Source organism: Pholis gunnellus (genome assembly GCF_910591455.1).
Source record: "Pholis gunnellus genome assembly, chromosome: 21".
Classification (NCBI taxonomy): domain Eukaryota; kingdom Metazoa; phylum Chordata; class Actinopteri; order Perciformes; family Pholidae; genus Pholis; species Pholis gunnellus.
In genome coordinates, this window is record NC_136548.1 from 12641990 (window position 1) to 12655035 (window position 13046).

Here is a 13046-nt window from a genome sequence, read left to right on the forward strand (position 1 = left end):
AATCCCCAGACGTGTGTGGTAAGAAAGTAGCTCATCATGTGTCATTCTGATCATGCCCGAGCTGTTTTATCAATCTAGTGATGCAAGACTGAGGCGAAGCTGGAGGACACAGAGTTCAACGTGCCAGTCGGCAAAGTGTGTGACCCTGCCAGAGATATTTCTTCATCCTCTGGTTTATCATGGACATTAGAGTGACCACCATGTTGAACCACAGAGTTGGTGGCTCATAGGAGTATAGAGAGCACATAAAACCTCCAGGTACGACAGGGGGCCAAAGAAAATAAAGGCAATAAGTTAATGTTTCATTTTCTAGCAAGAACACTTTTACTGTATGGCATTAATGTCTATTAAAACCCACATACTGCCAGGGAAAAATAAATAATATAAATGGACAAATCACACGGGAGATTGTACTGTAGGTCGGCTTTCCTTTAAGGAACAACACACAAAGAAACCACAAACCCCAGTGGATGATTCTCTGTTGCATTAAACCCAACAAGTCTAACATTATGTAAAGAGTATTTTCACACCTTCTGAAAAGCTTCTTCTCACATTTCTGTCCTGATGTGCAATGAAGTGTTCTCCAGGATCTATGTCACCTCTGACCACACCCATCAGAGACACTGAGTGGGGTCAAAGGACAAACTAAAGAGGACAGTGAAAAGATTTTAAAAAGATAAGAAGGGAACAGAGGAAGAGGAAAAAGAAAACACCATTTGTCAGAGAACATAATATCTAATTGTATTCGCCCATCTGGAAGAACATGTTTCTGGAAGTTTAAAGTAGCGTGAAGGCCGTATTTCTACTGTTTACCTGCCAACTGTTGCTAGGACTAAAATAATAAAATCACTATCGCGGTCATAAATTTCCAGAGTTGTTAACCTCTCCCTCACAATATCATAAACCTCTGGGCAGCGTTCTGTTATCTGATAAACCGATAACATCGTGACGCCCATTTCGACGGAACATTCTGAGCTTCAGTAAATATGAATTGTGCAACATGAAAAAAGTTCTTATTGATACATTTCGTCTCTTCAATCAATATTCTTTGTCTCACCTCAATTTGGACGATAATCATGCTTTAAGCTTTGGAACTAATTGCATCATTTGAGGCTTTGGGGGATGTAAACAGGATTGTTGCCATGTAGTCAGTTAGTTAGCTGTGGGCTACATCTTGTACCCGTTTTCTTTTCTTCTTTTTTAGCCTGTATTTCTTTACGTTTTGGCCAATTGGTACCATTAAAAGTGTGCTGAATTCGTCATCAACAGTTCCTGTTGGCAATGTACCCATGTACGTACAGACAGTTATCACTTTGATTCTGAAGAAAATTTTAAAAACTTCATTCTCAGGCAAGTTCTGGAGTCTTTTTCTCGGTTTTCTGAGTGGATTGATGGAGGTCTATTCACGATAAACATGAAAGGATGAAAATAATAATATCCTCGGAAAGTCGCACTGACTCCGTCTTTTTTTCTTTTACACAAATTGCAGCAATCATGTGCCAACGGTTTTGAAGTACCTTATCTGTCTCCCTGAGCTGTGTGCCACAGCTGCATCTGCTGAATTGTACACTGGGTACATTTGTACATGAGGAGATATTAGTACAACAGAAAGTATGAATAAAATTGTCATTTTAAAACTTTAACTTGATTTAAGTCAACTCAACTGCACTATTCCTCTTTTTGCTGAATGGAAACCCTCTCAGACATACTGAATAATATTCAGGCTTGTACTGCATCAGTCAGAATATTCCCCAGGATGAGTACGCTTTCCTTTTGTGCGTGCGACTATCACACTAAAGAGTAAAACCGGTGGGTTTAAGGGATTTCTCTCTTATCTTGTCAATAAAAGCAGATTATTTCTTTGTCTAGCAGGCTTCCTGTGGCGCAGCATGCAGCTGCTTCCTCATCATTAGGGATCACTACCAGCGTTACGGCGGTTTCAAAGGGATAGACCTGCCATTCAGTAATAACATTCTCACTCCCAATGCATCCTCCTCTAAAGGGGAACCAACAGCAGAAATGACCAGAAATTGGAAATAAATGTCTTGTCTGACATTTAAGAGACCTTTACCAATAAAAGCTCCTGACCTACACCCAAACCACAAATTCACTTTCATTGTTGACGTCAGCTAACGCTGACAGTCAGTAGGAGACTGGATGCACGTGATTGTCTCCTGTATGGATGCTGCAAGCTTTGTACCGAGGTGATTTATCAAACGGCCAATGCGGACATATTTCAGGCGAGGATTTTACTCGACTCCATGATGGTGCAACAAATGGTTGCTGGGAGGTTTGTGTTGTGAAGACATAGCGTCTAGTGGGACACTGGGGGCCCCCAGCTCAGACAAAATCGAGACAACTTTGCCCGCCGCAATATTCCCGCAATATACCCCTCTAAGTTTTGGAACTACAGTTCACATAATTTGGAGGCTTTGTAGGATGTATCAGGAAGTACAATTTTGCCATCACGTCAGTAAGCTAACTTCAGCCTTGTTTTTTTTATTAGATTTTGAATGTGCCCTTACCTATTAGACAGCCCCTGATTTATACAGTTGGTAAACAATACTTGACGCTGTGCACATGATTTTTGCTAATCATATGAGGCACTAGAGAACAAGGTCCCTGATACAGCAGTTTCTAATAGCTCATTAGAAGTTTTTATTCCTGCACCGAGGAAGCTAAAAGACGCCTTCGCTGACGTCAGCAGGAGAGACCAACATTGCACACGAGGGACAAAGCCAGTATGGAAAGTAAAAATGTCTAGGGCTTTGAGACACAACAGCTGTTTCTATGTGGTGAACCGTGGCTAAGTGGATAGCAGGGCCGTCCTGCAATCGGTGGTTCGATCCCCGGCCAGTTCGATTCCCCGGCTCCACTAGTCGCATGTCAGTGTGTCCTTGAGCAAAACACTTAACCCCAAAATTGCTCTCGTACGGTGTATAGATAGATAGTGAATTGTAAGTCGCTTTGGATAGCGTCTGCTAAATAACTGTAATGTAATGTATTTCTTTCTCTCTTCCAAGCACATTATCCCAAACTATGTGAATGGTGTCAAATTGAGACCTTGTAAACATGATGTACTTAAATAAAAAATAAAAACTCTCCAGTCAGAATTTAAGCCAGGTAAAAACTACAAGATAAGATGAAATATTTTCTGGTTTATTTTCATATATAATCATATGTTACTTGTTGCTGTGAGCCTTATCATGTTCTCTAACACACATCGTCAGAGAGCGTGTGTGTTGATGACATAATTATTAACAGCGTTATAGCAAACACTCTCTGGTGCTGAAAACAGCGGGTCAAAAATAACCCGGTGAACTTTCCCCAACAGCTGCTGTCCAGATTACAGGACGCGGCACATCGATTTATGACTTAATATAAATAATAGGCATTTGGCCAACATGGCGACCATGGTGAGAAACCAGGAAAATAATATCCTATATATATCTTTTTCGTATATATGAAAAAACCAGTGTCAGCCTTTAGTGCAGAAAGCCACATAGGAAAAGGACTGTTGTTGTCAGCTATAAGCAGTGTACTCCAGAGAATGGAAGCGCCTGCAGGGCCTCTACGGCCACTCGCACTTCTTGAATCTCTCCTTTACCCAACATCAACACACCGATCTCTAATGAGTGCTGCTCAGTGAAGTGGAGTAACAGGCTTCTGCTGGTTTCTACTGGTAACCCAAAAGTGAAGGAAAAAACACGACAGACTGGGGAATCGGTCCAGAGGTTTATGAGGGCATGATCAGATTATTATTTTTTTCATAGCTTTGTTTTCAAAGCTAAGCAAGGAGACATATTGTATAAACAGTTTAAAGGTGAGATGAAATGGTACAATTGACCCCTCAACTGTACATACAACACGAGTCAGGCCTCCTCGGCAGGACTTTGTGACTCACTGCTTTCATAGCCTTACTCCACTTTGCTGCTGCTGTCATATGCATATGATGAGCAGCCTAGCTTTTTCTGTTTGGATGAATAATCCATGTCATTGAACCAATTAATGTACAAATAAGGGCATGCTCACCAAGTATGTGTGGAGTCTCTTGTTCAAACATTTCTTCCTCCTCCCACTGACAAAATATCTAACCCAGGAGCATGAAAGGGGGCAAAAAAAGTGAGTCCATTCGACTTTTATAAATTAAACAAACAAACTATTAAATCTTATTTTTCTTCTCAAAAAGTCCTTCAAACATTTCGATGATGACATTTGTCCTTTTTGATATTTAAGTTTCTTTGATATTTAAGAAACGTGCTGCAAATTATACTCAAGTAAATAAACTACACATCAGTATTACAGGCTGCTTTAGTCATATCACACTGGACTGGAGCTGTTTAAGCCATTAAAGGCCACTGAAGGAAAGAGAAAAGTAAAGCTGTATGAAAAATCACTGTTGTATTGTTCTTCCATTGTCTTGCGTTGTAGAGCTAACTGTCATGGAACTGGCAAGGCTTTCTCCCTCAGTGTGAGAAAACAGTGCCGCAGGTTTTACCCCTGCTTTTGTCAGACGTTATATTTCAGACACAATCTCCCCTGGCACAGTGGTCAGTCTTGGTATAAATATGTATTCCCCGATTCCTATATTTTGCGCCTCCAAACAGGACACTTAAAATTCTACATAAGACCAAACACGCATGTTTCAGCGGTGCTGCATTTGATACAAAATCTAATTGTAATTTTTTTTTATAAAAGGTCAAACAACGATCACATGTCAGAATATACACACGTATACGTTACAAGCTGTAAGACAGTAGCTTTATATTTGGCTTCGAGCCAGATATTTAAAAAATAATGGAGGTTAAAAGACCTGGAAAGGGGATCCTCCTTTAAACCCTTGGCACCTACACAGAGGTGCTCAGTTTGTGTTTCATGTTGTATAGGTTGCACTGTAACTACCCGCGGCCTGAAACCTGAAACTCTGTTTGTTTGACATCTGTTACTGTATATAGTGAGCGATCTGATCTATGAGCACTGACGACATCCTCTCTGAGCTGTGACAACAACGCTGCTATCCTTGAAACATTTTTGAGTCAAGCCTGCAGGAACAGCTCTCTCTCTCTTTCATGCTCGATTTGAAAGTCTATTTGTGATTCAGTTTTCCTTTCTAAATATCCTTCCTACCTATTTGACAGGATTGATAAAAAAAAAAAAATCTATTTTCATTATACCAAAAAGCAGCATGTTCTCCTTTGTTATGAATAGACTTAAATGTACAGTTTGCACAATTACTCAGCTATTAAAATACCCACAGTCAAAACGTGCAGGATAAAACCTCAAATCCCATGGTGGCTAAGCCATGATTTAAGCCACCGTGGAAGCAGCCCAACCAGTTTTACAGTGAGGCGTAAAGAGCTTAGGATGGGAGGGGATGGATGTGTCTCCCTCCAGCCTCTCGCTGTCTGTCTCAGCTGACATATGAGGTTGTAACTCACTTGTCTCAAATTCGTGAAAACAAGAGATAGAAGCTGATGAATAAAAAAAAAGAAATAGATGTTTTTGTCACTTCTGTGATGTCTATCGGTGTGCGGGAAGGAGTTTGATTAGAGCACGAGCGATGACTCACCTCTCTGGCTGCTCTTTAGGGAGGAGGGGTTCTCACAGAGAGAAAGTCTGCCCTGCACTAACAATGGAAATGGAAATTCCCATCATGTGAGAAAGTGTAAATTATGTTCTGCATCTGGGGAGCTGGACATACTGCAACTGTAGCAGCTGCAGGTAATTTTTAAGGACGGAGGGGACGCACGAGGCGTGAGTTGAGCAGCAGGTGGAGAATGTCTCTGAGATGTTATTGCATAAGATTGGATTCGTATTCTAGAATCGGACACAATATGGTTTCAATCAGGCGCACAGAACGAGGGCTGAACTTAAAGTGAACTTCTAAAGTTAGAACCTGCCATGTGACCAGTTTGCAACATCTATTAAGCTCCACATATACATTTTCTCTTGTAAATTAATTAAACTTGCTAAAAAAAGTCTGTTAGATGTAAAGTGCCAGGTTGCAAAATCAAGAGTCACTCAGTTTACGCCTCCTTTATGTCCTTTATTTTCCTGTGACAGGAGAGGCACTTTTTTGATGAGTTTTGAAGACTGCGTGAGCCCCAATACAGCAGCGGTTGCCGGGTCATTGTATAGCTCATGATGGTTAATGAAATCTGGTGAGCCAAATTCGTGACAGTTGATGATTTCTTATCGATAAGAAATAAAATCCTGATTCCACAGTCCATAATACTGTTCATGATTTAGATTTTTGGGACAGGGATAGATGTCATTGCACATCTCCCCTCCACAGTTTTTCCTGCTCTCTGAATATGATGCTGCTCCACAAAACTAATTATGCTCACCATTGTTTGTGCCAAATGAGATCCTGCTGAAAATATATCCACCGAACATAGAGACGTTCCAAATTAGTAAAGGCTCATCTCCCCACCACTGAATTAATTAGAATCAACCAGTATGAATTCAGATCTTTAAGATTTCTAACATAAAATGGGAAAAAGCTTATTGGTTTAAACCAATTATCAGCAGGCGAAAGACATGTTTCCTCCTGCATGAAAACACTGACCGCCACAGTTAACAAGGACCTCTTGGCACATTTACAGCTCAGAAAATGATCCTGTTCATACAAAATTGGAAGAAAATGCAAATGAGCTGCTGATTATGCACCAGGGTCCGTCTGAAAAAGTAAAAACAAGACAGCTTTGGGAGGCTATACTTGGGCAGAGTGGTGCTTTATAATGTTAACCATACTCACCATCTTAGTTTAGTGTGTTAGCATTTGCTAATTGGCACCAATGTCCCTAGTTTTACAAGTTTATGGTCCAAAAGTATTAAAAAGAATATCTAATTTTCACAAGATGAACTGTTAACGTCTCACCAAAGTCCTTAGGATTCATCCTGAGAGAGACTGTTGAAGTCATTTGGCCATTTCATTTAATTGGCCAAAATAAAAACACCAGTGAGTCCTTTTTTAATGATAAACTGCAAAAGATTTCTTCTTATTCATTGATTTTGTGAGCAACTGAGTCTTTACGGTTCAACGTTTTAAGAGTATAATTCTTAAAGCTAATAAAATCAACTCGTTTAATCTTTAATTTAAAAGTTTTCTCCATTTTAGTGCACTGACCTGTCTTCTTCTCTTGTTTTAAGATAAACATACATTTCAAGAAAATTCTTTTGGAAAGACATTGAGGTATTCTTATTGCACTTGGTTTCACAAAATAAAGCGTATCAAGACTCAATTATGGACAGAAAAGACTTAATAAGATGTTCTTTGTTTTGACCGGAGTCAACAAAAGCAACTAAATAACTTTAGCCTCACATGGCATTGTTTCCTTCTGCGAGGCCCTGACAAAACAGGCCTGGCAGCTGCTGTCCCCCGAAAATAGCGACAGACTTAGAGGCAGGCAGAGAGCCGAGTGAAGGCTCCCACGTTGTTCACTCTGTTGCAATGGGCGCGGTGAAAGTAACACACGATCCCGCTGGCACCAGAGTCCACAGGTGGCAAACAGCCTCCCGTCTTTGTCACAAGGTTACAGGCATGTCGGTAGAATAGCTGTTACGTACAACAACACTGACGTTCCTCTCTGAAGCCAAGGGTCAACTGGGAATGTCAAGAAAAGGGCGCACACACACACACACACACACACACACAGTAAATGCTCCTTATTGTGTTCAGCTCAGTCCTTTCGTGCTGAGCTGAACACTGTGACGTGTGATAATAAAGCAGCACTAAGCTGAATTCATAGCCATGTAAAGGACAAGCGCTTCCATCATTTCCAAATGGCACATTGGACATTTATGCTGCCGCAGAGAAGACGGCAAGTCCCCATGTTTACTCTTCCTCTCTCTCTCTCTTTTCAATCTCATCAGTCAAAAAGCTTATCCATGTAGTGGCACAATTGCCGCAGCTCAAAGAGTCCCTCAGAGGAGGAGGTGAGTTTATCCGCCTGATGAAAGTGCCCTTCTGGCCCACCTATAATTACGTTCAGAGCTCCTTGCTCCCCTGATGCTGCTCCCGGACGACATCAAATCCAGACGGCGGTCAAGACAGAAGCTGACTCCTTCACCCTGTCGTCCAATAAGGACTTCCTCCACATGTTGACCCCAGTAATCCTAGACGACTCTGAATCTGCCGCACTTTGACGTTTTATCAGCTGGTAATGATGACCGAGAGGCGACTCGGATGAGACCTTTTGAACATTGTTGAACCTGTAATGATTCAGGATGGGACAAAAAAAAAAACCCTCGTTGTATCTCTAATCTTTCTCCAAGAACTCATACCTCATACCCGGCCAATTGCGTCTTCTCAAAGTCACAACTCAGTCAAACCAAAATGCAAATGTCCTCGTAATCCGTGGACGTTATACTGTAAGTGATAGCAGTTTCTCTATTGTCAGTTGAGGAGAACCACTCATAAATCTGCTGGGAAATCATATTAATAAAGTGCTTTTCTTATAGCCGAGTTTAAACCAAGCAAAAAATAAAGTTAAACAATCGGTGACAACTCAGTCTGACTTTAACATCCCCGACTCTGTTCAACCTGTGCCTGTGATTGGGGGGCAAAGAGTGCAAACTGAATAGTGCCAGAGGGCAGCTCTGTGCTTCCATTAATAGAAAACCTCTCTCTGGCCAGAATAATAGCTTTGCGACATTCCAGGCCCCCCGGTGGACCTCTAGAACCGAGCACACGTGGGCTAAATGTCACTCAGCGGGATCCCACCATTTAAGATAAATCACATTTTCACCCAGAATACTCCAACCTCAGACTCGCTCCATCACACACTCCCCATCTTATCATTCCTTGACAATTACATTCTCGAGGGAAAAGAGCGACTGAACAGGAAATAGATGCGTGACATTACAGGAGACCCGCTGCGTTTATAGGCACAGGCACAAGCTGCAGCCACCTGTTCAGCCCCCAAAGCTAGTTTTCTTTGTTTTGACGAGAGCAAACAGTGATATGATGACATTCTTGATGAATAGGGCGGATGATCTTGTATGATGCAAAAGTAACTGCTGGGGGTGGGGAAATGCAATAATGCATAGAGTGACAGATGGGATCCCTGCGTGTCCCCAATCTGGGGGAAACCATGTCCCTACATACAGCATGCTGCTGATCTGAAATTAGAGGATGAACACGAGTTGCTTTTTCTGTTTTATGTGAGTGCAGGAGGAGGGGAGCACTGATGTCTAGGAGATAAACCTTTACAGACTTAAAGGTCATCGGCAAGTGTCCTCCCCGCTAATCAAACAGCCCTGTAGGCAAGGTTTGATCTTATACGATCTGCTGAGATGCGAGGCCAGCCGGGCAAATGAATAACGGGCCTCTGGGCCTTCCACAGTTCAGCCTGCACCTGTTTATCACTCAACATCCACAGTGAGAGGTAAACGGCTCAATGTGATTTGATAAAAGCATCTTGAAACCACGTTTCTTGTTGCTTGTTTGTCTCATTTATTAGCGTTTCCTTTTCCTCCCTGAATACCATCCTGAACTGAGAAGAGATAGATAAGTAATTGAGTCTGCAGAGACATCAACCAATGTCTGCTTGACTGATCCATAACCTACATCCCAATTGCAAATGATTGCAGGCATCCTGGAGTTGAGCTTCCTTTTTTGCATAATCCATGACTGAATTGTCTTTAAGGCTTAAGATTTATTCTCTCCTTGACTGCATCCACATCTACTCTTAAGAATGTAAGCAGGTTTAATTGGTAAAATTAATTAGAGGACACGCATTTCGCTTGGATTCACCTGCACCAAGTACATCAGGGAGAAGAACTGAGATTTGTTGGAGTCTTCTACTCCCTGGGTACCTAGGTTAAAGTTAAACAATCACTTCAGCCTCTACTGCGCTTTTACTAACGAAGGCTGCAAGTTTAAAACATGCACAATAAAACCCTGAAGTAAAAAGCTGTTTCAGGATATTTCAAGAGCAAACAGGCCGTTTGCCAAAACTATGTTTTTAAGGAGAACAACAACGTGGGTGAGGATGTGGGAATAGCAGCTCAACAAACACACAGATAGATGCATAAAATAAGAAACAAACACACACACACACACACACACACACACACTGTGGTCAACCCATGCTCGTACTCTTTGGTAAAGGTCCGTCTCCAATGGCCTGGAAATAGGCTTTAATGTGCCCCCTAAAAAGGCTGACATAGAAAACACACATCTGCCGTGTTTAGGTAAGCTGCAGTTGCCATGGTTACAGACGAGAGCTCGCCGAACAGTTGTGTGTCAAGCCATCATTGAGACAGGGCACTTGAGCCGCGCACACACATTCGCACACACATGCGCGCACACACACACACACACACACACACATAAATTGAGGGGGGCGTTGGTGGTTCAAAGTGGAAAAACAAGGAAACACAGGATAGCAGTCGAGCTAATGTCACGCATCTGTTAGCAATATGTTGCCGTCACCATTAACCGTCACTAGCGTCTGAGCTCAGGACAGACTAAGAGACGATGCCGTGGGGACAACCTGAGTTCAGCCTGAGTCATCAGAGTGAGTTTCATGTGACATTTGGAGCAAGATGATGTGCTGTTTTTAGCCCAAACTGAGAGCAAAAAAAAAGGCTTTTATTCCGTTCTGGGTATTAATCACCTCCTTGCAGAAGCTCACGGCTACACACATCATCTCAAAACAACAACATATGTTACACTTCACTGTGTTTTAAATGACAACATACACCAAAAGCAGGAACATTAACCAACAAACGTGATGCTCATTTTATGAGTAAAGCACCTGACATGAAGTGTTTGTCACAGTGAGAGACCTTTTAAATGAATGACACACACACACACTTTTTGTCCCACAAACATGAACAAAGTAGTTAGTTAATATTCCACATCAAACCATTACGCTCGAGTGTGGCTGCCCACCCGGCATTCATGATTAACAACCTGCATGTAACGAGCCAACTGGAGATGCTGCGCCACATATAGTGGGGTGGGTGAAAGTGGGATCAGCCCCGAGCACTGCGGCAAGCCTTGGCATGGCGCTCCCACTCATGCCATTTCATTTCGTCACTCCTCAATCCTACTGTTGCATTGCCAAGCACTCTCGTAAAATAAAAAGAAGAAGAAGAAGATGAAGAAATGCAGCAGAATCTCCATCACACTGAAAGTGTCCTTGACTAGACGACGTCGTCCCACCGGGTGGGACAGGTTACAGCGAAAAAAGGACGTGATAAGGATCTCATAACGTGTTGTCCAAGAGGCATGAGTTCTCCACATGACACTGTCAACAGACAGGCCAGGCGCCATGGCAACGACTTCGGCTGACCGAATGCAATTGGTAAACTGTACATGTCCCTCCCTCCTTCTGTCCTTCTGGATCTGTTTCTCTCTGCTATCTGAGGGCATTATGTGTGTATGACCTTAATTCACTCTTTAAATCTCCCCTCTTTTTTTTTCCCTGGCTTTGTTTTGATGGTCTGAGAGATAAGCTACCACGACATGCACTTCAAAACGCTGTATTTATGCGTCAGAGAAGCAGAAATGAATTAAAGGAAAATTTGAGCGTGCACGATTTGTGCCTTGCTGGATGCAAGCTCCTCCTCAGCAAGGTTTCTGGCCTGTCCTACAAGAACAAATATCTTTCACAAGGCCCTTTCATTGACAAATATAAGAGGGAGTTCAACCCGAGTGCCTAGCTGTCATGAGGAAGTCGGGGGGGCGATCATGATCGGCTGCCACGCTTCATCTCACTGACGTCTTAACCGTCGGCCTGCTACACGTAGGCTAAAGTAGCTCGAGATGTCAATCAAAGATTAGGCGAAGGATGATGACCGCGTGTGAACTCACCAGGACTCTTCCGGTCAATGTCTGAGCCGATATCATGACTCCAGCCCAGTCTTTGACCGAGGTCATCCAGCCCACCTCGCTGGCCGCTGGGTCGTCCTTGCTGATGCGCTTGATGCCATCGACTGTGGTGATCCGATGGACCTCCTGCAAAGAAAAGGATGCAGAAGGTAACAGTGAAAAATCGGAGACTTTACAATAACTTTTTTTCACATTAAATGTCAGTTTTGAAATGATCACTGATTGCTACGATAGCCTATCCATTATGCATCAACCTACAGTATTACCTAAAAGCCTCTAGCACAGGAAAATATGTGATCCACTGCAATATCTCTTTGTTGTAAGATAAATATTTTTCTACTCTTTCTCAACATATTTGTGGAAACCAAGCTGCTGTCCAACTAGCATCCAGGCCAGAGAGAGGGAGGGACAGAGGGAGCAGACAGGTAGAGACACTTGATGGTGTTAGTGCTCAAGTTAAGGTCAGTTTTTAGTCATATTCTGTTGGTTGTGTCCAGCAGTGAAGAAGCTTTGAGTTAAAAGATGCTTAAAAGAAATAGGAGCAAGTCATTTTTCTATAGTGTGATGTAATGTTTGTATATGACAAGTGTAATATTATATACTGTATATCATTAGCTGTGAGTAAAAACAGAAACATCAGTAAGTACAACTAACAGTTTTTGGATTCTCATTGTTTGGACTCAACCTTACCAAATGCACAAAAGTTAGCTTCTGAATGCTCTGCTATGTTCACCACCAGCTAGTTGCTAACTTTGTCCGTCTGTTCTTTGGTATACCTACAGAGAAGGTTCATACTGGGTTTATCTGAGCTTTTTTACTAAAATCCGGTTGCTATTGAAAGTGTGGCGAGTGAACCAAAACAGTTTTGGGCCATAAAACCAAAACTACGAGCTCCAAGGATCTTTAACACTCGTAAAGCTGAGGGGGACTTCAGAGTTGGGTACTAATTATCTGTGAGTTTGACATTACAAGTGAGAACTTTCACATGAACGTTTAACATTGGTCATTTGTTAACGTAAAAATATGGAAAAGAGCTACTTCCTAATAGTTTAAATAGCCACAATATTGGCTACACAAAAGAGTTATATAATTGTTTACCCTTATCCTTCTGATCGTTGACTAATTTCTAGCAATATAATCATACTTTTCTTATATAAGAGTAATGATTAGTGCAGCTTTAACCTCCAAAATGCCCCATCATGTT

General features: G+C 42.0%; 1 protein-coding gene across 1 annotated transcript in view; it reads right to left on the reverse strand.

The window, feature by feature from the left end:
• Nucleotides 1-13046, reverse strand: part of LOC306713321 (calcium-activated potassium channel subunit alpha-1a-like) — a gene marked incomplete at its 5' end in the record, with an annotated part of 75144 nt that overhangs the window by 51097 nt on the left and 11001 nt on the right. Inside the window, one exon of the mRNA XM_079182975.1 lies at nucleotides 11825-11968. Coding sequence (XP_079039101.1) covers nucleotides 11825-11968 — 144 coding nt within the window. The remainder of the gene's footprint in view (nucleotides 1-11824; nucleotides 11969-13046) is intronic.